The 27,039-nt window shown below is 43.2% G+C and overlaps 1 protein-coding gene across 24 annotated transcripts in view; it reads right to left on the reverse strand.

The window, feature by feature from the left end:
• The window catches only part of LOC113009826 (CUGBP Elav-like family member 2), a 236,879-nt gene that overhangs the window by 157,668 nt on the left and 52,172 nt on the right, over positions 1-27,039 (reverse strand). For 5 of the 24 annotated variants that reach the window (XM_026148426.1, XM_026148418.1, XM_026148414.1 and 2 more), the window contains exon 1: positions 323-9,072. The exons of 16 other annotated variants lie outside the window; for them this stretch is intronic. In XM_026148426.1, the coding sequence (XP_026004211.1) occupies positions 323-399 (77 nt within the window). In that variant the 5' untranslated portion in view covers positions 400-9,072. Of the gene's footprint in view, positions 1-322; positions 9,073-15,911; positions 16,205-27,039 lie in introns of those variants that run through there. 3 more of the 24 variants (XM_026148407.1, XM_026148427.1, XM_026148408.1) reach the window with 2 other exon arrangements.

Genomic DNA, 27,039 nt, shown 5'->3' on the forward strand with positions numbered 1-27,039 from the left:
GGTTTATTCACGGCGGTGGCATTAATTTCCCATAATGGCGTTCATTCATCACCATCCTGTCTATAGCTGATAACAGCCGCGGGCGCTCCTGCGATCCCCGCACAATTTATCGACGGATATTAATAACAACAAGCCATAACTAACACAATAACACACAGATACAGTCACACGGGCTCCAGCCTTCATTCTGACCCCGATTCTGGTCACACATCAAGTAGCAGAGCAACATTTCCACATCGGACAGCTGCTTTTCAGGACAGCATACACAGACACACGCACCCACACGCCACTGGCGGACGAGAAGAAGAGCCGAATAACTCACATTCTGTCCCCGGGAACGAGCAGGCGGCTCTCCACCATCATATCGGGCAGAAAATCCAGATTGTAGGATGAAGTCATGTTGCCTTCCTGCCCTGTGTATGAGTGTGTGCGTACAGTACCGTCCGTGTGTGTGTGAGAGAGAGTGTGAGAGAGTGTGTGTGCGCCTCCGCCGCTGTGCGCCCTGCCTGATAAATAAAGGAGCGTCGCTCTCGTCCAAACTGCGCCTGGTCGCGGAGACGGAGAGGGACAGGTGCAAGAGCCGAGGCCTCCCCAAAGGCAGTGTAGCCAGCCGCACACACTCTGTCCGCATCCAGCAGTTGTCACATTCTCCTCTTCCTGCCCCCCATTCGCTTTTTTCCCTCTCTCTCTTTCTCGCTCTCTCTCTCTGTCTCTACCTCCCGCTTTTCTTCCGCCGGTCCTGTCTGAAAAACCGTTCCGCAACAGCGCAACTGACGGACTGTTGGAGAGCCAGGTGTCGAGCCGTGGAGGCGTGGCGCATAGCGTTGCAGCTGATCTTTAACTATTAGGTCTCCTCGGCTACCAGAGCGCGCCGTTCACCACAGACGAGGATCCTTTCACATCTACACACGATGTTCCGAACAGGAGGCGGCTTCAATCGTTTATGTTCGGAGAGTCTCCAAACGCAGTCGGCGCCAAGACGCAGAGTTTAACCTCTGAGATAAAGCTAACCGCGCACAAATATTAGAATGATCGGAACATTTACCCATTAAATATCTTCCACTGGACTTAATCGTGGTTTCTAGCCAGTGTTTCTGTGGCATCATGCTTTTAAAGATTCTATTACTTTTGTTAGTGACACAAAATAATAATAATACTAATAATAAATGTTTGTTCCTCAAGAAGAAATGTACTTAACCTCTCAGCATCTACCAGCTCACCAGTGACCTGCTTTAGTTTAGATCTAAACAAACATAGTTTCAGAAACTCGAAGGTTTCACCTTTTAAATCTTACATGTACTTGTCCTCCTGTCTCTCCTGTGATTTTCATTTGGGAATGCCACTTAGGTGAGAATTCAATGTAATATTATTTCTATTTTGATGGGTGTTAAGAGGTTAAAGATGGCTTAGCCTAAGCTCAAACCAGTTACTGGAAATCATGAATAGATATTTATTTTGTTAATGGCTTTATGCGAGTATGTGTGATGCTCTCTACATCTTTGCAATTCTGCACATCTAAACAAAGGGGCTTCCTTTATTTCAGTATGGCCACTCTGCTGATAAAGCAGGAGCGCTAAAAGGGGGCTAGTGTAGCGCAATCCCAAATCACTGGCCGTTCTTGCCAATCAAAATATATGGAAGCATGCATTGGCTTCCTTTGTAGCAGTAAGGCTGTAATTCCACCGTCTTCCTCAGGAAAATGGACATCTGTGCATTTATTTTACAGAGCTGTAAAATTCCACCTTATGCTATTGATATGGGGGAGTTTAAAAAAAGAAAAAAGAAAAAAAAGAAAGAAAACTCAAATGGATCATATGTCACCATCTCTCAGATAATAACCACAAACACTCCCACACCAGCATAGATCACTGGGTTATTTCAGTGTGAGCCTGTTTTCAGTCTGACTAAATTAAGGGAACACGCATCATGAGGCCACAATAATCTATCAACAAACCAAATATCAGTTTAGTGGATCCTTACTTTCCAGTAAGCTACTAATGAGTGCTGCGCAGTCATGCTTCAGTGTGGTAACTTCATAAAAGAACGGCCGGTTAGTTGATTTAGAATCAAATGAGTTGACCATATTTGGAGGTGCAGTTACGCTCTGGGACAGCCTTGTAATAATGAACCTGCTCATAATTTTCTGCAAATTTGCTGACTCGGTTTTACACTGCATTAATTGTGTGGATCCAGCATGCCTCCCCGTGGAACCCGTGTGGGCCTGAACGCACCCCTGCGCGGTACGACTGCCAGGTTGCCCCACTTCCTCCGTCCTCCTCCGATGGAGAAAAGAGGGGAGGCACTCCAGTGAAATAATGAGGCTCTCTTAGACTGAGAGAGGCGGCTCTCTGGGGGAAGAATATGAGTATCTGGGTCAATGGGAGGAAAAAAAAAAAGCTCAGTATGCGCACATACAGCAGGGTAAGTGTATGGTGTGGGTGGGACTTGGCCCGCGGCTGTGCTCGGGGGGTCAGCTTGCATGTTTACTTGCGAGAACCCGGGTCACAGTGTGGATGGGAAACGCTGATCCTACATCAGTGCCTTAGGGCTTGGAGTGCCCCAGGAGTGGGGACGACTCTGCATGTTTCACCACACTCGACCCTCATCAGACCAGGGGTTGTGCTGAACATTATATAACGAACTGCTGCATGACAATGGGCTGCGTTCCCATAGCAGGCTGTCATTTTCAGGCCTGACCTGGTGCTCACGAACACCGTTTTCAGATGGCGGCTCGCAAGAAGAAGAAAGACCTCCATATTTTGGATTCACCACATCACTTTTATTGCAAACCAAGTGACTGGCCAAATTTAAATCAGGTAAGGTTTGTGATTTTTATAGGTGGAGTCACTAAACTTTCTGATTGCATTTCATACTCCTACTTTATCGTTCCCCCTAAAAAAATTACAATTTATTTGCATTTCTTTGTTACATCAGAGGAGAAAATCTTGAAACATGGGCACACAACACCAAAACATGGCTCATTACAACTAAACTACCAATTCAAATGTCTCCCAAAATGTCATTTAGGCATCTCAACACAACATAAGTTGATTGACTGTATTACCCCAAAGACTTGGTCACAGTCAACATCACACAGTATTACTGACTGAAAACCATGCTGAAAACGACAGCAGCCACTACCCTTACATTTTAAACGGCTTAAAGCTGAAACTGCATGTCTGTGTTTGGCCAAAGCTTCTGCGCACACATCTCACAGCGTGGCCGCTGCAGCAAAAATGCATCAGGTTTGAAATGAGTGAACTGAACATTCAAATGTAGTGCATGTCCCCTAATTTGTTTCTAACTATAAACAAATCTTTGTATCACAGACAAATAAACTCAGGGGCAGCTTTTAAACGAGAGCAATAGCCCTAATCAATGCAAATACCTGATCTGGCCTGACTAGCACCTTTTATTTTTGCATAATATTTATCTCTGTACATATTGTACATTTCATTTCTGGACATGGTCTATACTTTATTCTGTATACATGTTATTTATTGTGATTACTGCTTGCCTTTCTTTCAGCACTGATGTGGGAGAGTATAGGTAAGCAAAAGAAAAAAGAAGGGGGGGATCTGAGAGGAGGGGGAGGGGATATGAGGCATTGCTTTAACATGCAAATTTGAGATGTAGCTGTGTGCTTCTGCATTTAACATGCAAATATAGCCATATTTATATAGCTGCACAGTGGTTTGCTGTGAATTTGAAACAATATTCTGCCTTTCCAGAATCACTAGTACGTAACTTTGGTGTTAAAAGCCTGTTTTGATAGAAAAGAATGGGCTTCACGTAGAGGAAGATTATGCATTTTCTGTTCAATAACACAGGGATGACTCTATCAGCATGATCATGCACAACTGGCTGTAGGTTGATGTTAATGGTGGGGGCTACAGAGGATAAATCCTGACCTCATGGCTTCCACATGACAATGGAGCCTTGCATAGATTGATAATGAAGGACCGTGTGTTGCCCCTAGACCTTGAGATAGTCCTATTACATTGTACGGAAGCCCCAAATGCAATTTCATTGTTCTCTGACAATGACAATAAATAAATAAATAAATAAATAAAAATAAAATAAATACATGTGATAAATGGCCATGTTCATGAGGCCAGTGAAAGAGAATCACAGTGAAAGAGCGACGCTGATATTGCCCATGGAGCTGCCAATAGATCTGTATCTGGGTTAGGTTTGCTACAGATTTTGGCCATGTGGATCAAATTAAGCTACAATAGGGATGCAGTGGCTTTATTTCACTTAGGAGTCTAAAGCAACTTGAATTTTCAATTCATTTATATTTAGTGGTAAAAAAAAAAAAGAACAAAAAGACATTATTTAACCAGACGTGAGATTAAACAAGGAGCTGGGGTGGAGATGGGTTTCAAAGCAGCTTGCAGATGTATAGGGCGGACTAAGGCAGCTAAAATGACATACTCTAAAAGGAGGAGAAGGAGGGTACCATCTCAGCTGAACTGTAAGAATTATGGCTCTACTTGGATCCAAATTCTTCTTTTATTAATTTTATCAAACTAACAGTCCCACATAAAAAAAATACGTTAAAAAATCAAAAGAAAAAACTGCACCTGATCTGGAGTTTTCGGTACACCTATAAAAAAAAGGATAGTTTGGGTCCTTTAAAGAGAAGGGTCACTGCAAATCAATACAAAGCTGCTCTGAGTGATCGCCTTTATCCTTTGACGAAGCATTTCTATCGTCAAGGGAGCAATCTCTTTCTTTGGGTCACTGCATGGTTTGATAAATGTGAAAATTAAGTTAACCACATGTTACAGCCTTTGCCCCACCACATCTCAATCTACCGACGCATACATATAGGATTTTGAACGAACATGTCAGACAGGGTTCTTCAGCAATATCGTGAAGACACCCAATGAGGGATTGTCTTCAGGACTAATGATGTTGTTTATTGTGCTTTAGATTCATTTTCAAATCATATAAACACTAATAATAAACACAAGGTCTAGGAAACATTTCCATCCCACTATATGGATAAACAGCTTATAAGAAGTAGTCTCCAAAGACTTCGTAAAAGTGTAAGACTGCAACTGTGAAAGCATGAAAGTAAAGTTAAGATTAAAGCTAAAATGAAGGCCGTTGGGCTTTGACAGGTGGTGGGAACAGTGGGAATGACACCTCAAACCTTCAAATTTTGATCCGTGGCCAAGTTTCACTGAGATTTCATGAAAGTTTACACTTGTTTCTTGTGCCGGCTATGTTCCAAACCCCCCTGAGTACACACCGCTGCAAACTTTCATAATTAAACCAGCACAGCATGTAAGAGAACCCCGGTGTGCAGAACCTCAAAACCCTCGTCATGTTCTTGGTGCTCGGTGATGACTGATGCACGGGCGTGACCACTGAGCCCGTCATTTCTCCATAGTTACGGTTTATTTACAAGTGAAGATTAAAATCGCTGTAGGCCTGTGTACACGCCGCTGTGAAAGCATGAACAAAGACTTCAGAAGCATCCTTGAGCCTGTATTTACTCAGGACCAGTCTTCAGAGCCAGTGAACATTTCACACATTGTGTTCTACCTTATTTTCTCCCTGCCGCCGCTGTTGTTCTCGTCTCTTTCCACCCTCAGCCATCACCTCTCCTATCACTCCATTTCTTCACCCGAGGGTCCTGTGTTCGCCAAGAGGCCCTGCTTGTGGCAAGGTCTGGCTCTGCCTTTGCTTGCTCTCCTGTACTTTTGTCTTTCTCGCCTCTTCCCTCTGTCTAGTTATTTCTATCTTTTCCCTGCCTTCATCTCTCTAACCCCGGGCTCAGGGGGGCTCAGCTGCCCGAGCAATACGAATTGATCACCCAGAACGAAGGAGAACAGGAGGAGATAAGGCGGGGCAAGACAGAAGAAAGAAACAAAGAGGGAGGACCAAAAAGAGCAGATCCTAAAAAAACTAATTAAACAAAAGAATAAAACTGCTTTCTGATAGGTACATAAGTATAAGTATCATCCTGCTTGTCTTCTCTTTCCTGCTTGTACCTCACCCAAGAGGAGAGGATTGTGGGTAGCTGATGGTACCGGCTTTTCACACGTGAATATTTAATGAGGGGTTCATGAATAATTCAGAAAAGCAAGCATCTGCGTTTGAGCCTAAGTGGACATGTGAGGAGCAAAAACCAGACAGACCCTGACTGCTACCATTCATCGTCGCTGGAAAAAACCCCCATTTTGATCAGTGATTATTCCGCACTGTACACGTGTGTGCGTTTGCAGATAGACTGCTTCCTAAATGAAAGGCTATTACAGGCGTCCCAGTCCAGCCGAGTCCTCCTGCTACTTTCGTATTCTCTTAAGCTCAGAACGGCGGACTGAAAACCAAATAAAAGTAGAGACATCTCTTTCTAACACTCTCTCCATCGCTCTCGCTGCCACTCACTGTTCAATCTTCAGATCTCATTCCCATATTTTCTCCAGCCGCCTTCTCCTTCTCTCCTCCATTTTCATGCTTTCATCTGTCTCCTTCCCCTCTCCTCCATCACTCACTGCACCTCTCCCTCTCTTCACCCTCTCTGTCAGCTTGTTTCTGGCCCTTGCTGGACTCTGGTTAGGACATCGTGTTCCAGATAACGTGGATCCCATCTCTACCTGCAGTGGGCTGCAGTGCCCGAATGCTCGCTGACCTGTTTTGGAAACACAATCTGACTCAAAACACACAAACTCACCGGGCTAGGGGTTTTCAGCTCAGTGCTTTTTTATTGTTCAATTTTAAATTTTTATTAAACATCTATTTACCTTGAATCAAGAGTAGAATTCAGATTAACATTTTAGCACAACCTTCACTTTTTACTCTCTTTATATGCATGTTTTGTCAGGTGTGTCACATATATTGTCATTTCCAGGATAAAGAGGCCTATTCACAAATACCATCATGTGAAAACGCGAGCGGCGCCAAGAAAGAAAGATGGCTTGAGTATGAAGACACTTTGTGAAAAAGAAAAAAGAAGGTTATTATGGTGATTCAAACATTTTTTTTACCTTCACAGTATGTGAAGATTCACGTGCAGCAAATATTAGCATAAGAAAGAATAGAAGAAAATGTCAGCAGTTCAGGGATTAAACAATATACAGCTGAGGCTTAATACCACTTCTTAATATCGACATAAATGTGTTGAGGACTAAAAAGAAGCTAATTTTGTGCATGTTTCATTTTGGTCTTCTTGTTCTTTCCATTTGGATTGAATATGAGTTGCACTGTCCACAGAGCTTGTGTCCTTGGGTAATAAAGTAGTACTAATCTAGTACTGTAATCGCTGATGCAGAGTGCCAGTCATATCCAGCGAACCGCCCTAAAAAACCTCTGCTCATACACAAACAAACTGCTGACATGAGAAAATACTACCCAACCATTTTCATACAGTCAGACTGTCAAATCCGCTGACATGTCAGATTTATACACGGTGGACTTTGGCGTTGGTGTTATGATGGGGCAATAGTGAAACAGGCCAATTCTTCAAACACGCCAATCTGCAAAAGACCCGCTGGCATTAATTCAATGTAGTTTACTTCAATTTTATTAACATTGCCAAATCACAACAACAGTCACCTCAGGTAATACAGGGAACACCTCAAGAATTAGACGATCCCTATGAGCAGGCACTTGGCGACAGTGGAAAGGAAACAGGATGAAAGCTCTGATAGAACTAGGAAGGGTTTATAAACACTAGGTAAGCATTATTTCCTACATCTACCCAAGTAGATATTAGTGCCTAAAGGTAAAAAGTCAGAACATCTGACTATGCTTCTTCTTGGACACCGCCTAGGTATCCAAGTGAGAGGAAGTCCCGGGACAAAACCAGGACATGCTTGAGAGATGATCAGCAGGCTTAGAAATGTCTCAGTGTCCCACCAGAAAAGTTGGAGGAGGTGGTCGAGGAGAGGGAGGTCTGAACATCTCTGCTTAGACTGCTCCACCCGTCAAACAGACCCCGATAAGCTGTAGAAAATAGAAGAACAAAGTTCTTAATGGAACGCGTGACGAGGTCAACCTTTTGACCTCCAACCTGCAGGTTTGCCAAGGTACAAACACCGAAAGAATCAGCTTGTACTTATTCTATTGATGTCTGACAGAAGAGAGGAACGCTGCGCCCTGGGATGAGACAGTAGTGTAAATTCCTCAACCAGGCTTTTTAAGCTTTTCTCAACCCCTCACTTCATTAGATTACTCTTATAAGATTCATGTAACAAGATTACTGATGTTCCTGGCAAACATTAGTATAATAAGAACCACACTAAAACGACTTATACTGATAACATTGTGAGCTGCAAAGGGGAACAATGATCAGCACTTTGATGTTGATAGCATATTAGCTGTAAATCCAGACGCTACCTCCAAACAGCAAAGAGACACAGTTTACATACTCAAGCTGCTGGAGAACCACACCAGTGAAATCTGGGTTTGACAAGATGTTAACAGGAGCTGAAGTTTGTTGCTTGTGGCTATTTGTTGGAGTCTTTCCTCTGAGCTATGCACATTTACACATCTGGCACCACAGCAACAATTTCATTAATTATTCATAACTAATTATTTTACCCTCAGCCAGGACCTTATGTTAAATGTTTTTCTGTAATGTCACCTAGGTAACCAAAATGGGTGGCGACAGCCCTTAGTAATGGATGTGTACATGTCGTGAGATCTCGATTTCTTTTGAGACTGAGGGAAAAGTCTAAATTAGAAGAAGTATCGGCAAGATCTAAAGTGCAAAATGAATAATTGGGCAATGATCCAAGACAGACATGTGAGCCAAAGTATTTACTGTAAAGAGTTTAGTGACTGTCTGTTCTAGTTTGGCAGAGAAGGATGAGTGCAATTTTTAAGTTGTTCAAAGTGGAAAAATCACATCACGTGCTTCTGACCTCTAGAGTCACATGTACACGTAGACTACACAAATAAATTCCGCATTACAGGACATCGTGATCAAGTCCAACACTGTCGAGCAAATACCTCCTGACCTGCTCACTGACCCTAACACACTAATGTCTGCACCGGTGGTCTCGACATGACATGTGTGGGTCTGTCTGTATCTCTCTCTCTGCACACACACACACACACACACACACACACACACACACACACACACACACACACACACACACACACACACACACACACACTTGATGTCCTCTGCCCCTGAAGAGGCCTCCCGGGTATACTGTGCTGCTGTCTGCTAGTTTTAATAGTTTCTGCTAGACAGGCATGGACAACGCTCAGCCGCGCTGAAGTAGAAATGCATCGCTGCTGACCTCATATCTGCAAACTCTCAATAAGCCCCATGGCTCTTTTTGGGTTAATTCTGTGATATTTTAAAGGCCTGTATCAAGTTATGCTACACCTGAGTTTCTATGGCAGTAAAAAGCTCTGAAATTTGGTTAAGTTACATCTCCAACCTAAAGCTTTATAAGATAAGATAAGATAAGATAACCTTTATTAGTCCCACACGTGGGAAATTTGTTTTTTATGTGGTTTCGAGCAGCTCTTTGAACAATGTAACACAACCTTTAGACTTAATTTAAAAATCCTGCGAAAACCAGTGTATGAAGGATACTGCTAGGAAATGCTAGTGTCATGTAGGAATACAGGAAGCGTATGTCTATATTTTTTAGGATCACTAAGGATCAGGTGACCCTGAACGACCCTGTAGTTTCTGCTATAGGCTCAGGCTGCTGGGGGACTTCCCATGATGCAGCGAGCATTCCTTCCTCTCTCCACTCTTTTGACTACTGTTGTGTTTACATGCTACTATTACATGCCATTAATTTTTATCTAGAATCTTCCACAGTTATAATAATTTTAACCTATTTTGAGAACACCCTGTTCATTCTGATTTTCCATAAGGACAATGTTAGAGGATCCGGATGAGGTTAATATCCTAAATGATAGGATCGTGTTATATATTTCTATAGTTTTACTGAAGCTTTATGTATGTATATGTATGAATGTGTGCTGATTATTATCATATCGTGTGATAGTGTGGGTTCCTTATGATATAAAGCAGCTGAAACAAGTCTTGCTGTGTTATATAAATAAAACTGAGTTGAAACTCAGTCGCTCGACTGCTTCATAATGCGATTTTACTAGATTCAGAAGAATAAATCTTTGTACGATGGTGGGTTGTATACATGTCTCTACCTGACGTCTATGATTTTTACACTTTCACTTCACTTTTCACTTTTAATTTCGCTTTCCTTTTTTGGCTTCTCTTTTTCTGTCATTGTCTGGGTGAAAAATACTCCCTTTTATAATAATAAACCACGTGTTACCGTGCAAACTTCCCACAACAGTGAGAATAAAAGCAGAGCACCATGTGTACGGCCTTACATTGTCTCTTTCAGATGTTGTGGGCCTTCTTTTGAACCCCACGGACCACGTTGCATGTTAAAAAAGACACTAAAGTGGTACTCTGTGCATTAAAATGTGTCGGCTGTACTTCCAGACGTGTCGGCCACACTACCATGTCACTACACAACTTTGGTACGAGCCCCAAGCTGAAAAAGCAGTGCTTCATTACTCTTTTAAGGGTTTAATATGCTTGGGAAGTAAAAGAAAAATATACCTCAAGGGAGCGTATAATCCTTGAAGATGCGTGGTAAAAAAAAAAAATCCCTGTATAGTTCAGCCCAGATCCACAAAGGTGTAATGTTCTATTGAATCACAAAGTAAACCCCCCAAAGCTGCTCTAAGTTGTACACTGTGCAGTGATTTCTCCTCTCAATGCAAATGGAGGATGGAGGGATATTCTCTGGCCACTCAAAACAGTGTCCGCTCCACCTGCAGTGCATCGGAGCGTGCTCCAACTGTAATTGGCCATCGCATCAGTGACAGACAGAGGCCCTCCATTCATCACCACCCCCTCCTCTCTTTTCCATTCGTCTCTCTCTCTTTCTCTCTCTCTCTCTCTCTCTCTCTCTCTCTCTCGGTCCCGTCGTTGCCAACTCGGGCCAATCTCACCCTCACTTTCCAATTTCTCCCCTTGCCTTCTCCCCATCCTCTCGTCCCTCCTCCACCACCTCTGTCCTCTCCTTCTCCTCCCTCCCTCTCTGCTCCTTTTCCTCATTAAAGCGGGACCCAGGCAGTAGCGGTCACTGCCTCTCATTTATTTTCATTTGAAACTGGTGCAGCTCCACTGATCCTCTGGGGCTGCAGGAGAGAGGGAGTGGGATGGTGTCATTCTGATAACAACCGTCACACATACACACCTCATACACAGTCACACAGATGTACACGCACACACTCCAAAAAAAGAAAGGAGGAATATAACGCATCTGCCGCACACGCACACAGCGGAAATTCACTCATGCGCATGCAAACACACACACACAGGCATACAAAGGGATGTGCATATGCATCCGCCTGCAAATAGATGCACTTTCACACCCATTTCAATTCATTTCACGCACATATTCACACATTTCATGTACCTGCAAGCTCCCGTGCTCTGTTCCCTCCTTCCTCTTTCACATATGCACCCTCTGCCTTCACCCTCCCCTCCCTTGATTGTGCGATTTTGAGAAGGTGATGATAGCAGGGTGTGAATCAGGGGCGATAAACCTGCGCCTATTGTCACCTGTATGATTGCGAGTATTGATCTGCGCCTGGGCATGTGATGCACGTGCGCGCAGGAGTAGTCGCCCTCGCTCGCCCTCACTTCCTGTACGTGTGTGTCCATGCATTGTATTAGAGTCGTGTCGAGAGCGGCCCTGCCTGACACTCTTTGATTGAAAAGGTGCTCGGCAGATTAAATCGTTGTAGCGCGGAGACGAGGTGCGCTCCCTTCACAGAGGCTTCGACGGCTGGTTTAGCAGATTCAAGAAGGCTGGAGGGGAGGAAGGGGGAGGAGGGAACAGAGGCCGTTTTAACGCCCATTGCCCTGACCCATCTGGGAAAATGGGAGTGAGAGGCAGTGACTCTAAACCAACGGTCATAGCTCTAATAGAAGCGTAATATCCTCCACACCATTAGATAGGCACACTGTGTGGGGTGAATGAGAAGGGCTGCTTGGTTTTACTGCCAGTGCTCCAAGAGGAAAGAAAGAAGGAGGAATAGGAGGGGTGGAGCAAAAGAGGACTAATATTAGCTCACATAAGCAAACTCTCAGGGGAAGATGTGCTGATTATTTCTGCAAGTTTCCACTGACATGAGTTCTCTTTACTTCAATTTATAAAACAGTTGGTAAGGTTATAGTGTGTTAAAGCACACTGGCTCTGAATTGAAATATTAATTATTTGGCTCCAATTTTGGAGGGTAGTCCTGGTGCAATTTGAGGTAGAGGTCTAAATGACCTCACTTTAGTTCCCTTGTAAGAGTCAAGCTCTGCAACTGTGGGCGACATAGTTTTCGGTGCACCAGGAGTGTCAAAGATATGGCCCGTGGGCCAGAATGACGCCACCAAGAGTCCAACCTGACCCACTGGATTGGTACGAAAACTGCAAAGAAAGAATAAAAAGTTCAAGTGTTATTTCCTAAGGATTTTGAACCAGGAAGCATTGAGCTGCAGGCTATTAAGAATTAGAGTAGCTGTCAGAACTTTGTGAGCTCTGAATCATCATCAATTTTATAGCTTTTTACCGACAAAGACATAATTGGACACCAGAATAAGTGACTAGCACGTCAGGAAATGTACTTTTTTAAGAACACATGACTGGAACTCCCACACAGTCTTGCCCACTGTTGAAATATTTATTAAATCACAAAGTTTTGGTCTGTCAGACCTTAATCAGGTCCAAACAACACACCTTTATCAGATGATGAAAGTCAATCAAACCCCTGAGAAGGTCGGGCAGCCGATGAGACACGAGTAGGTAAGTGCAGGAGTTCCAATCAGCTGATAAATCTAAAACTGGCTTCACCTTTGATATCTACTGTGAAATCTTTTTGAGACACTTTTTTAGGAAAGTGGGTGAATTCCTTGGCAATGTTTTACGAGACCTGCAGTGCTGCCATGTTACTTCTCTTTTTCTCTTTTTGCTTTTTTTACTCTCATGTAGATGAACCATCGTTTTTTAGTGAGGCTGGGAGTCAGCAGCTAGGTGGCATTCACAAATTTTGACACTCTTTGCTTTCTGTATTTTTAGTTCCTATCTCTGTATTGTCCTAAGACTAAAATGTCACAGAGTCTTCTGTACTGGATCAACGTTAACAATTTTAACTACATAACTACTGTTTTATTTCATAACCACTCTGCTGGAGGAAAGCCCCAAATTAATTACTGGTATCTGTCATCACTAATCTGCTGCAGTGGACTTTGTCATTTGATGTTCACGCTATCTCAGCCCACCGCACCACCTATAAACCCACACATGTGCTAAACCACTGGAAAATATCCCCCATGTTTCTCACTGGGAGAAACTGCTTGATGCAGAAAGCGCTCAAAGTCATATTTTTCATCGGGAAATTGCAAATGAAGTGCATGCCTCAAAAGCAGTTTCATTTGTCACCCAATGAAGCATTCACCGATTCAGTCAGTAAATTATGGTGCAATAAATTACTACCTGCAAACATCAATGAAATATGTTGACTCGTTGCAAAACAAGTCAACCTCAGCATGACTGTTTTTCATGATCAGGTGCGCAGCAGAAGCTTGTTTCAATCTTGTATGCAACAGGAGGGGAGTTCAGACAAAGTGTGACTGGTAGGGGAAAATTTATCTGTAATCGGAACTTTAAAAATAAAAATGATTCACTTTGAAAGGCGGGAATGGAGGGGAAAGGCTGGAGAGAGAAAAGTTGGGCGTCTCGACTGCTTGGCTCACATTTTGAAAGCAGGGATGCTTCTTTCCTTCCCATCCTCACTACTGTCACTTCATTACTCTCCTGTTTCAGTTTCTCGTAACGTTTCCCAACAGTTCAACATACAGAACAAGAACAGGCATTTCTCCACCATCCCTCCATAAGACATGCAAAAGAAATTGCACAGATTTCAGTAAATAAATAGCAAGTACAAATTCAAGCTTTGTTAGTTGGACACAGTCAAATGGCGAGTGGTTGAGTGGGTGCGTTTGGTCTTCTTACCGAGATCCCCCATTCCATCTGTACTCTGTTTTTCTTCATTTTAAACAGCCAATGCTACAAAAAAGTCTCGCAAATCATTTTCCACCACTGGTGATGAATACTGATGAAAACTTACAGTACATATTTTTAGTCTTTTAAATATAATATATTATGTTATAAACCTTAAAATAATTATATAAAAGAAGAATCTTCCAAAATGAACAAGTTTATAATTAAAAAGTAACTGGCAACAAAAACAATTATAAGATTCAAATGAGACTTTTATGGTCTACAATAAATTGTTAAATAACTCAACTATGGAGTTAGACCGCCATGTTAAAATGCCCCGAATTTAGAAAAAGAATAAAAATCTTTTTATTTTGGTTTTTATAACCAATTAACAACTGTATGGGAAATGTTTTTGATTTATTTAACTCACCTGTTTAAATGATTATTTCAGGCATTGCAACCTCAACTGAGCAGTGGGTGATGCTTGCTGTCTGCTAAGCTTTAGTTTAGCTCCTATGAATTCAAGCACTGGATATTTGATCATTCTAATACACACCAAAATATGTGCGCCACAGTTTTTAGTGAAGGACACTTTGGTGTATTTTTTGTATGTCAGTTAGCACTGGTCAGTGCCATACAGTCTGTTGGGGTTTTGCAGGCTTCCAGTTCAATTCAGTTTTATTTATTTAGCGCCTAATCACAACAGTCGATCTTAAGGGGTTTTATATTGCAAAGCTATGACCCTGCAACAATACAGAATATCCCCACCTATGAGCAAACACTTGGTGACAGCGGGAAGGAAAAACTTACTTTTAACAGGAAGAAAACTCTGACACAACCAGGCCCAGGGAGTGGTGCCCATGTCCTGCCACCGGTTGGGGGTGAGGGACGAAAGACAAAATACGAACACGTCTGGATTAAACAAAATGATACAGTGGTGGCCACAAAAGCTGATTTCAAGCTTCACAAGTCTACAAGCCAGTGGGTGGCTTCATCTCAAATCTTAAACAATCAGGGAGCATTAAAAGTCTTAGGTGAAATAACGGACATCTTTATAGTTTCATCAGATAATAGTGGTTGTGTGTGTGTGTTATTGTGTAGGTCCAACAGAAAATGTGGTGTTTTTTTCTTACTTTAAGACATCAGAATTCTATTACAAGCTTAAGAATCAGCACTGACATCATTAAATGCTACAACTCTTGACACCAAGGAAGCGAGTAAGACTATAAATCATACATATTCATGTACATGTGGGTGGAATAATACGAAAATGTAAATTAGCTGAAAGGCAAACACAGCGACTGCATGAAAAACATTGTATATAAATAAAAACAACTGAACTGTGAATGAAGTCAAAGGTGAATGACACTGACCAGCCAGATGTTTAATTTAAAAGCAGTAGAGGCAAAAAAATTTTTTTACTGTTAGCGACCATTTATTTGCTAATTCTTCAGCTTTAACTGTTTGTAGTCCACACAATGCTGCTAACACAGCAGGAGGAGGGGTGGACGAAGCGGAAGATAGAGAACAACAACAAAAAAAGCAGAAGTACAAGCATTGGATGTTACGCTTGACTGGGCAAACAGTTGCAGGGAAGCAGTGAGAAATATCCTGCCAGCTAACAACACTGTTAGGCTGAAGGTCCAGGTAGGAGGTGTTGCAGACGTCAAATCTCCAGAAAACACAGGAATAAGCCAGCATCTGGACTTTGTTTAGGTTCCCCCTCCACACACACACACACACACTCATGAACCTCGCTGATGCCAAAGTAACCATGCAGCAGAGGCACACCCTAGCTGGATCGCACGGAGGCAGCATCTGGGTCAGACAGAAGTACTCGCATGTTCGTTGTTGTACGTGTGAGCACAGATGCGTGTGCGTGCGAGTGTGTACCTCAGCAGCAGCTCGTCAGCTCTCATAGATCCCGCACCGGCGGCTGCAGGAGGGAGGCAGCAAGTGGCATCAACACACACTCTCCCCACAAAGCCCAGCTCGGACGAGTGCTCCAACATCACAAGCAAACTAATGCACTTTATCAGGATACAAGCTGGCAACTCTTTTCTTTCCTCCTCCTCTTTTGTCCTCTGTTCCTCTCTTCCCTTCCCCCCCCCTGCTAGATGTTTGCAACAAGCGGCCTCTCTTTGCTTCTCTCTCTTCTGCCTTGTTCCTCTCAGCCTCTCTGCCGTTGTTCCCTCTTCTCTCATAGAGAAACAAGCGTCCCCCCCCCCCCCCACCCCCATCCCACTCTCCACCCTCCTCTTCTTCCCTATCTCCCCCTCCCCATACCCCCCACTCTCTAACTCTCGCTCTCTCTCTCCCTGGTAGAGCAGCAGAGCAGTGGAGACCCCGCTGGCTTGCCTAGCTGAAGTAATCCCCTGTGACAGCTCAGCTCATGTTGTTATGTTGTGGGCCTATTTGAGTCTAATACTACAGCTCTGGAACAACCTAGCGCCAGTCCAGCTCTGGACTGCCTGCATGACCACTGGGCACGGCCCAGTCCGGCACCGAGCCACGCCGACAATGCCCACTATTCGCATTTACTGCACATCATCTCTGTGTTTCTGGCACAGCTCAACCCGGGCTCAGACTCCAGATATAGAGCTGCAGACAGAGTGGAAAATAAACCAACCTTAACTCAGCTTTACCACCCTTTTATGAAGTTTTTATGAGGTAAATAAATCGTATACATCACAGTAAAGTTGTGTTGCGCCGATGGAAGGAGGCCAAGTACAGCATGAAGTCAATTGTGCACTGAATTTTCACAGTTTATTAAGACAGAATATAAATAACCTCAATGCAACAAGATTAGCATATCACAAATATATGCAATTTCCACAGCCTCTGGTGTAGCTCACAGCCTCCTGACCACTTCCAACTCCCACTATTAAAAAAAGAGTTGAACATGTATGATCCGTCCTCGATATTGTATTTTTATTGAACTGCTATTTGCATGAACTAGTTTACAGCTCAGAACATTACTGACTTGGCCGTACCATCCTGGCAAATATCCATAAATCCTGGTGTTAATTCCAGGTCGTGGAAGAATTTTTGGCCCCTGATTCTGTCAGAGTTTCACCACAATATATAACCTTTTATGAAAAACTGGGTCTGCCAATAAGAAGCATCATTCTCACCTCAAGCAGCCTAAGCTTTCCAGAAAAGTGGAGCAAAACTAAAAACTAAAAGTCTGGGGCGAAGCGGTTTAGTCTCCAGAGAGAAAAGGCTCTCATGGGGAAAGAAACTGGATGCCTTCTGGAAAAACATGGCTGAAAATGTTGGACCTGCAAATCTTTCTTTAAAAATAAAGGAAAATCTCAAAAAAAGATTTCTTTTCAAATATTTCAACCTTTTACTGCACAATTTAGTGCAAAGTTATGAACTCTAACTTTCTTAGGATCTATTTCATGTATGTTAATGGACAGTCAGAATAATGACTGACTGCTCTCTGATTAAAACCAAGCTCAGAGTTTTATTGAATATTTCTCCCCAGGCGTCCCACTCTAACTGTCCAAAGCCTCCTGCAAGTACAGGCTGCGTTTTCGAAGGGCCAGCCTCAACTCCAGAGAGACGGCTCGGTCCAGCAGATCATGCCCAGCACAAGGCAGCCCAGACAGGCATGTCTCAGTGAGCAGCCCTCCCGAAGGAGGCCCTGCCATATCAGGCTCCATATACCTGGCACATCACAGCATCTCCTCCCCATAGGAGGCTGGGGCTGAAGACACAGGCAGGGAGCTTCTGATTAAAAATTCATCTCTCTGTTTATTATGATTTATGCATGTTTCAGTGAGCCAGGAACGAAAAAGAGAGGAAAGGAGAACAGCTTCATTAGTGCATATTGTGTGTATGTGTGTGTGGGTACCATGCCCATGCTTGTTTGTGCACTGTGTGTGTGTGTGTGTGTGTGCGTGCATATGTGTGGATGTGTGCGTGTGTGGCTAGCTGGCAGGTGGGGGATAGTTAAAATTATGGATTGTACGTGAGCTTCATTAGAATGTTTGGCATACAGGGCAAAATCGTCTGTCTTCACAAAACACCTGCATTTCACTGAAAAACAACAACAATTGAAATCCTAAATTACCCGGCGTGCACAGGCCATCGGCATTAAAATGCAGCAGACACTTTTGCTAACTTCTAACTTAATTACCCATTTCCGCCTCTGTTGTTTACCATTCAGATCGGATCGGCCTCTCATTGCACTTTGTCTCAGCCAAAAGCGATGGCAAGCGCGCGACGGTGACAAATATTGACACATGGCGAGCTTGTCAACAAAAAAGTGGTGACTAAGAGCGTGAAATACCTGGCACTCTCACATATAATGATCTCATGGATTTTTTTTCCCCGCTCAAAATCCAACATATGCTGCATCCACTCATGTTGCTTATGTTTATTAGTCTGAAAGCTGAATGCATAAAGAGCACAACAACCTAAAGCCTAAAAGGAGCACACAGCGGTGAATGGAACGATGCATTCAAATTACAATGCATAAATGTTGACAATGATGACTGATGATTTGTTATTTACATGGCTAATAGCTCACACTTCTGCAGGCATTCAGTTACTAAAGCTGTGCGAGGAAGCATTTATACATTAAAGCGGGGAAAAACAACTCTGCTATGAGCTTACATTTAAATATAGACCGCTACAGTCCCATTCTGATTGAAGGAATTAGAATATTTATTTTTTTCTGATAATAATTCATATCGTATCAGTTACAGTATTAGGGTTGCATTAGCAAAATGTATCCTTTCCCTTCTCTTTCACTGTTAACATGCACAGCATCTTATGTACTTTGACTATTAGTCTTTCATAGCATGTCCAGTGTGTCAGGTGACATGATGCCAGTCCGTTTCGCACTTTTGCCTCATTCCTCACTCACATGGTTTAGGTTAGTAGACACAAGCTTTTGTGATTTCTGACTGCTGACGTCAAACTGTTGACTCTGCAATCCAAGAATTGAGTTTCCTTCTTCTACTCTTGCTGCTGTGTGGTCTCCATGACCTGCCAGTGGTCTAATCAAACGTGCTGAATCAAGAAGTGCTAACCCAAAACACCGCTTTCAAATGGCCAGTGTTACCAGTTGGTAACAGTCCAACAGCCATTACACCAGTAGGTGGTTTCTTCCACTACTTTAATACCTAATTATCACCTCGGCGTGGTTGTGCCTACTAGTTAATCACAAGTAATAGGCCAAGTATTTCAGTATTGAAAGTCTTGTGCTTGGACAGGACTACCTGTCATAAGGTCATTTACATGTTGTAAAGATCACATTTATAGGTTACCAAAAGTATTTTCACAAATGAACTCTGGATAATGTCTGAAGAAGCAGGCTGGGACATAGTCTAAGGTTTCCCTTTTTCTGTAGCATAGACCAGTGGAGAACCTGCATCAGATGTACTGAAGAAAAACATCCACTCATTCATCCATCCTCTTGTGCTTCTCCATTTCAGGGTACCTGAGTACCCAGACATGGGACAACATGCTAATTCCACACAGAAAGGCCCTGGGCACATTGTGGACTTGAGCCCAGGACCTTCTTGCTGTGAGGCTAAAGTGCTAACCACTGCACCACCATGCTGCCTTCACCAGAAAATAATAATAATAATAAAATAATAAATAAAAAAGCACAAAACTAAGTTCCTAGCATAACCGACACACCAGCGAGAGCAGTGAGGGGTGAAATTTCAGTGTGTCGGTTGAATATTTTTGCAGTGTTTCTTGTTTTTTCAGTCTTGCACTTTGTAGTCGGTCCCAACAGTTGCGCGCAGTGACAGCAGTGAAGACTATAACTTGTTTTGATGAGAATGACTGTAACTCATCCAATTTAATAATTTGGAAAGAGGCGTCGTGTTTTCACAACATTTCGGTTACGAGTAATTGATTTGGAAAGCTCTTAATCGGAAAGTATCTCTTTGACAGAAGTCAAAAACTCACCATCATCGACATCCGAAAAAACAGAAATGTCACTCAGCTCGCCTGCATTTAGTTTGGTTTATTATAACGTCTGGTTCTTCACTGCGTCTGAACAGTTGTTCTGAGGCAACAACAACAGAAAAGTGAGCATGTAACTGGTTTGCTTCAGGAGCGATAAGCTGCTCACACATCCTTTGAATCATTCTGTGAGTTGCCAGGTTGTAGTTGAAATTGCAGTGAATGGAGAAAATGTTGCCAGATCATCTATAAAACAAAAGTGCATTACAACTTCTCACGATAAAGTGTGAGAGTTTTGCAACTTCAGGGACAAACGGCAGAACAGGAGGGTCTTAAAACATGGGAAAAACGGGAGTGTTGGCAGGTGTTCAATGTCTGATTCAACGTGTTTATCCTCAGATGCATTTCTGTCAGGTAATGCATGCGTGAAAGTGGCCTGAGCATAAAAAAACTCTACTGTAGATTTTACATGCACACAGAACTCCAACAGAACGCTGTGATAAGAATGGCTGATGATGCACTTTTTTGGACTACAAGCAGGTACACGAGGGTGCCTACCAGCCATATCTATAGGAGTGATAAATAGGCTGAGAACATTCTAAGCTGGTGGCCAAATGCAAGCGAATCTGCTGAATAAGACATCAAAACCGGTTAAATGTATAAAAAAATCCATCATATTAAAGAAAAAACAAACTTCAGCAGCCCTTTAACCTCTCAGCATCCTGCAGGCTGCTAGAGAAGCACTCAGGAGGGCTCAATTGCCAACATATAACACAAACCTTAACGATCTAAACTCTTTACGCTATCCCCAAGCAGCGACCTTGTAGAGGTTGAGAGGTTAAAAACAGCATTCATTTGAATTCTAATTCAATCTAGTTGCCTTTTAATTGGAATTTTCTACACACTTCCTTACATTTATTTACCCTAACGAGGATCTCTCTGAAGGCCCGCATCAGTCTCTCTCTGTGCTTGCTGATGGAAGCCTGCTCTCCGCATATGAGTCTGTGTTAAAGGGCTACTGCTGGAGAGCATAGAACATATGGCGGTGTATCAGAAGCTAAGTGTTACCGGGAACCCCCCGTCTCACGATATCTCAAATTTAGCCTTAAATTAAAAACATTGCCTTTTTTGTTCTTTTTACAACATCATGACATCATGCCTTATGAAGACAAGCATCTTGTTTTTGTCATTCAAAGCGAACGCACGCTGTGGTGCTGACATCGCAGTAACTTGAGGCCCAGTTGAACCGAGCAGCCTCTGTCTCTTTTAAATTGTGTTTACGATTTAATGACCTATTTGTGTTTGTTGTTTCTGCCGCGCGCCTGCCTCCACTCGCTCTCTCCCATCTTTCTCTCTCTCTCTCTCACTTTGTGTCTCTCACTCCCTAACACGCTCTGACAGCAAAAGGTCAATGCCCATTGGCTACATGGGGGGCACTGAGTGATGTAAGGGGGGTTGTCATGGTAACGTGCAGGGCACGGTGCAGCGGTGAGGATGCATTTCGGTGCCAAAAACCCAAGCCCGGGAACCTGAGCGAGGATCAAAAGACTCGAGAGCTCCACTCGCAGGGCAGAAGTGCACGGGGCCGGGTCTGGACCCGGGCAAGACACGACACAGTTTTAACCGTTTAGCTGTTTACTAACCCGGCAAATGGGAGGGGCCGGACTTGGCCCGTCATGACAGCGAAGCAGATCTGCATGCGAGAGACAGACAGCGAGGCCCAAAGACAGTCAGTTGTGAGCAACTCTGGTATGTCTGTGAGCCTGCATTCTGCTGAGCTTGGCTTCACATTAATAAAAGAGGGATTACCAAAGTCTGCAGGCTCCTCTTAGGCCCCTCTCCAGCCGAGAGCTGAGCGAGGTTCGCTCGCTCAACCCCTCTGCCTCCTTCCCGCCATCCTTCGCTCCCTTTTCTTACCCTCCTCGGCATGCTGCTCACGTTCCTCCCATTCAAAAAAAAAAAAGGAAATATAAAGAAAAGGAAAAAAAAAAACACTCTCATGTGCCTTTCCTCCTGTCTGTCTCCATCCCATTTCTCTCCACTCAACAGTACAGGAAGGGGGGAAAATGCACCAAAACACAGATAAATTATTTAGATTTTTTTTCCCCAAAGAAAAAGAGGAGGAAAAAAAAATGCTTGACTCTGCAGTTCGAAAGAAAAGGGAAATAGGAAAGGAGGAGGGGTGAGGAAATAAAAATTGCATTAGATACAAGATTCTGCAATCAGCCCTGCGATATGAAGAATTAATCTTATCTTACGCCGGCACACACGGCCAAGTAGGAGAGAGCCTCCAAAGACTTGGAGATGACAACAGGACAAATTCGCCTTTCCATTACGCTGCCATTCATCCATTGTGTCGGCAGACACCTCGCGATAAGCGGATGTATTGTTGCCATTGACAATGTCATTATGGGACAGTAAACAAGCGATGCAGTGGAGGGTCGGGATGAACCGGGTGGGGCAAGAAGGTCACCAAGACAATCTGGAATGAAAGGATGCGAGACCCCACGAGAGAGATAAGACTCCTCCTCGTCGTCTTCTTCTTCTTCATCTATCTCTTTTCTCGCGCGCTGCAAAGCCAAGGACGGGCATATGCTTAGAACAAAGCCCCGGCACTGCCAGCGTAATCAACTCCTCTGTACTCCAGCAGCAGCAACACAATCTCCCCTGGAGGTCATTCACAGGAAAAGGCTTAGAAGGCAAAATGGCTGCAGGATCACAGGCTATTAAGATGGGAAAATAGGGTGACAGTCACCCGACCTCCCACCTCCACATTCCTCTACAAAACATGTTCAAATGTGAACAGTGACGGCAGCGCGATTGATGCCACGTCATCGTGGAGCTTATTTTTGGACTCTTTGACAACCGTTTGCAAATTACGTTAAGTCAGTGCTTCTAAAACTGTGGGGTGGGCCCCCTTGGCGGAACACAGAGGCACTGCAGGAGAGCGCGAATGGCTGGGAGAAAAACTAAGCAGAATAAAAACGGTTAATTAAGTTAAGGGGAACAAAGATAGAAGAGTTCACCTCGTGTTTTACAGATTTGGGGGCTGAAAATGAGAAGGCATTCGTGTGCCACAAAGTCGACCGTGCTAACGCTTCAAAGAAATTTTCCAACACTAAGGCAAGGCACTTTTGTGCCACTCTCTGGTCTTTTCTACAGAAAAAAGGGCAAGCCCAAATGAAATCCCAATACCGGGATTATTCTCCCTCACAGATGTGCACACCGACAGCTGTGGATGCCACACAGTCACACACAGTAGCTGTTATTACACAATTTTGTAACTTGTTTTGAGTGTGAAGCAATCATGCAGTAATTGGTCTGCATAAGAAAGTCTGCAGAAGCTGAAATTAAAAGCCTTTGATCAAACTTGTAGTTATGGTGTCCCTACGTGTGTCTGCTCCCAGAGTTTGTGTTTTGTCCAGTTATTCGTTAATCATAGTCTCAGTATACTCTTTTAGCCTCTCTTCTCCTCACTGGTTGTGGTAGCTGCCTGTTCCAGTTTCTGTTTCTTCTGGAAGGGACTTTCTTTTTTCCTACCTCCACCAAGAGCTGTATCAGAGCATCTTCATATCAGAGCATCTGATACTTGGCATTCTCACTAATTGTCAGGGTTCTGTGTACGGCAGGCGAAGGTGAGGATCCAAACGCAGGACTCATGAAGCCAAATTTCAACAGAAAACCACAGCTTTATTGCTGGCAAAGCACAAAACATGAACAGCACAACGAACACTGAGAACCGGAAACACACAGGCATGATCTGATGGTGCGACACGACAGAGAGCACAGGAACACACAGGGCTTATATACACAGGGGGGTAATCAGGGAATGAGAAACAGGAGGGAGACACAGCTGGGAGAAATTGGACTAACGAGACAGGGGTGCAGTAGAACTGAACACACTCACATGAGACACAGACCTTCACAATAAAACAGGAAACAAGAACCCACTAAACAAAGACGCAGACAGAGAGGCAGACAGAATATAACACATGCAACTCAAACAATACACGAAACAACAAATCCTTAAACACGGATAAACAGAAACAAGAAACTAATAATAATCTATCATCACCACCACCACCACCACAAGCACTACAAGAGAATAAGAAAACAATCCATAATGCAAAAACACACCAAAATAACTGAAACACAGATTCATCATAAAACCCAACAAAGCACCAGAGAAACATAAAGAACGATCCATCATTCAAAAATAAACCAAACCATAACAACTCAAAATACTGGGCCAAACTGACCCAGAACCGTGACACAAATATTATCGTGTCTTCACCTTACTGTGTCTTGGGTTGAGTGTTCTGAAACGGAGCTACAATTACAAGACTGAACTGCACTGCGTGAACTAAATCTATCCTCAGTTGATTTACAGTTAATTATGTTAGTTCTTAGCAAGCAACACTTTTAAATTACTCTTTTTCTTACATGAGTGGAGCGGGGAACACTGGTGGCACTAACCCCCAGTCTCCAAATTTGTACCCTAATTTGTAATTTGTGATATAAAGTTGAAAATCCTACGTGATTTTCTTCTCGAGTTATTGTGTTGACAACAAATTCTTACAACCTACTGGAATATATTGGAACTTGCCTGCCATTTTTTAGGAGCTGCACCTATGGTATAAGTGTGAAAATCCTGAGTCGCCTCGTTCTTGAGTTACTGTGTCCACGCTGCCCCGTTGGTTGACAATACCCCCTCTGCCTCTTACGACTGAGGATTAAAACTAAAGTTCTCCATCCAATATTTTAAGGTCTTTTACTTACAGTACAGATTGCTGCTATGAACGGAGCCTTGGATTCACACCTGCACCATGAGAATAAAACAAATCAGCCTTAAACAGAACCTCACACTCTTGACGATGTTTAAAGTATAACACCGGGACGTCTTCACATACGCGCTAAGTCTCCACCCTCAGCATATGAACAGGATTGTTTATGGTTTAAACAGGTTTTCACCGTGTTTCACAAAGATCACACAAAACACTGAAGATGAAAAGACACAGCACTTACATATTCGGGGTGTGTGGCTGCGCAGTGCCTGCATTATTTACACATCTTGCCTGGTGACTGACAAGGAATCCAAAAGAATGCAGTCTTGATGCCACTGCCTTTTACTGCAGTTGTTAACAGTTCCCCGTCTCCCACTTTACCCCTCCTGTGGCGCTGTTAGCACCTACAGCAGCACAGTCTGCAGTCCTCTGTCTAAATCGAGCCTTGCTCTAAAGCGACTGCGAGAAATCCTTCTTAAGACTCTAATATAGTTAATGACCTTCAGAACATATAAGAATGCACCAACTTCTGATCTCACAGGGTGATTTAAAGTTTCTACTTAATACCAGTCCTTTAGAAATACTCACTTGGAGGCATATATATCAGGTAGGAATGACCTGAAACCACAGAACATTGATCATTTCAGTTAAAAACATTATACAAATTCTTTTGTGACTGAACATTTTTTCCCAGAAGGCCTAGAGAATCCCACAGTTTCAAAATGACACTAGCTGCATTATATCCATCATCAGAGCTGACGGAGGTTTACATTATCCTCGTATGCACTAACGCCAAGCAGGTTAGCTGAGCATGGAGGTGGCAGGAGTGGTCCTGTTCCATTTGCAGACATTAGCACAGAGAGATTAATTTGTCCCCTTCCATTAGGCGGGAAAGCAGCCGTCATGGGTGTTCAATTATCCCTTAACAAAAAGAGAAATAGACAAACACAGCAGCCTTTTTAAATAATAAGCACCATGCAAGTGCATGCGTTGCATCATATGGATGCATATATGTGTGTAGGGGTATTGTTTGCATCTAGAAGCTGGAAGGAGTGCAAAGGGTCAGGTGTGTTTTCCACAGCGGCTGACGGCTAATTACCGGCAAAGTCTGCAATTTCTACGCCTAATATTCAGCTACTCAGCGCTGAAACAGAGCAAAAGAGACGACATGAGAGGGGAAAAAAAAGAGGGATAAAGAGAGGAAGACAGATAAAGGTTGTTGTTTTGTTTAGACTTGCTGTCTTCCTGCCGCTCTCTCCTCCTTTGTGAAGATTTCGACTTCATTAGAATTATAATGAACATCAGCGAGGCTTCCTGAAATATTTTTGGCTCCTTGAAAATAAATGAATACACAAGCAAATCAATTCAAATCTGCCCATTATGCCTGTTTTCTGGGTCGTATAAAACATGCATAATGGGCCACAGTATAAGTCGCGCAGCGCTGTATGTTGCGGGAGGCCGTGATAATAAGCTAACATTAGAGGATCATTTGTCATCGTTTCCCAGAATCGTTACATATTCCAGAATCAATTTCATCTGCGCGGTGACACTGACGAGCTCGTGACGGCGTATTGACGGACTATCGGGACGTTACGGTGGCAGAGCTAACCGTGTGGCAGAGTCATGTGAAATACTGGTATGTTTTTTGTGTTTGTGTGTGTGTTTGTGCGTGTGTGTGTGTGTGCTTGTGTGTTTCGCTGTCGTGCTCCGCCGGTGTGATGATGTTGCTGTGTAGTGAGACTCGCTAATTGGCTCACCTGTCTCTCAGCCATCTGGAGCCTCTCAAAAAAGAGGAAAAAAAAGTCACACTGAGTTCCCCCAACATCACACACACACACACACACACACACACACACACACACACACACACACACACACACTGAAAGGCATGCATATGCGCCTTAGCAGAGAAAAAGACAAATGTGGGAACGTGCAAACAAGCGAATGAAAATGGAAAAGGAAAGTGAAAGCAAATCTAAAGATATTTTTCCCCCAGATCGCAATCTTGTAACTGAATCATTACTGCGCTTGAAGAACTAATTTCAGAAAGATCAACACCACCACCAACAACAAAAACAGTTTCTTTATAACGTGCTACAGTAATCATTCAAAACAAAATTAATGTGATAATGATTAATTATGGCAACAGCATTGTTTGCACTGGGTAGAAGTTGCTAATAAAAGAGCGCACTTGCAATCAGGACTCGATTGAAATGCATTTTCAATCATAACAGCCGTATATTCTTATTGTTTTAGGAAATCACTGCAATGCAAAGAAGACACGCCCACGACTTCAGCTTCTCCCCGTC

This window comes from Astatotilapia calliptera, chromosome 17, assembly GCF_900246225.1.
Source record: "Astatotilapia calliptera chromosome 17, fAstCal1.2, whole genome shotgun sequence".
Lineage (NCBI taxonomy): Eukaryota > Metazoa > Chordata > Actinopteri > Cichliformes > Cichlidae > Astatotilapia > Astatotilapia calliptera.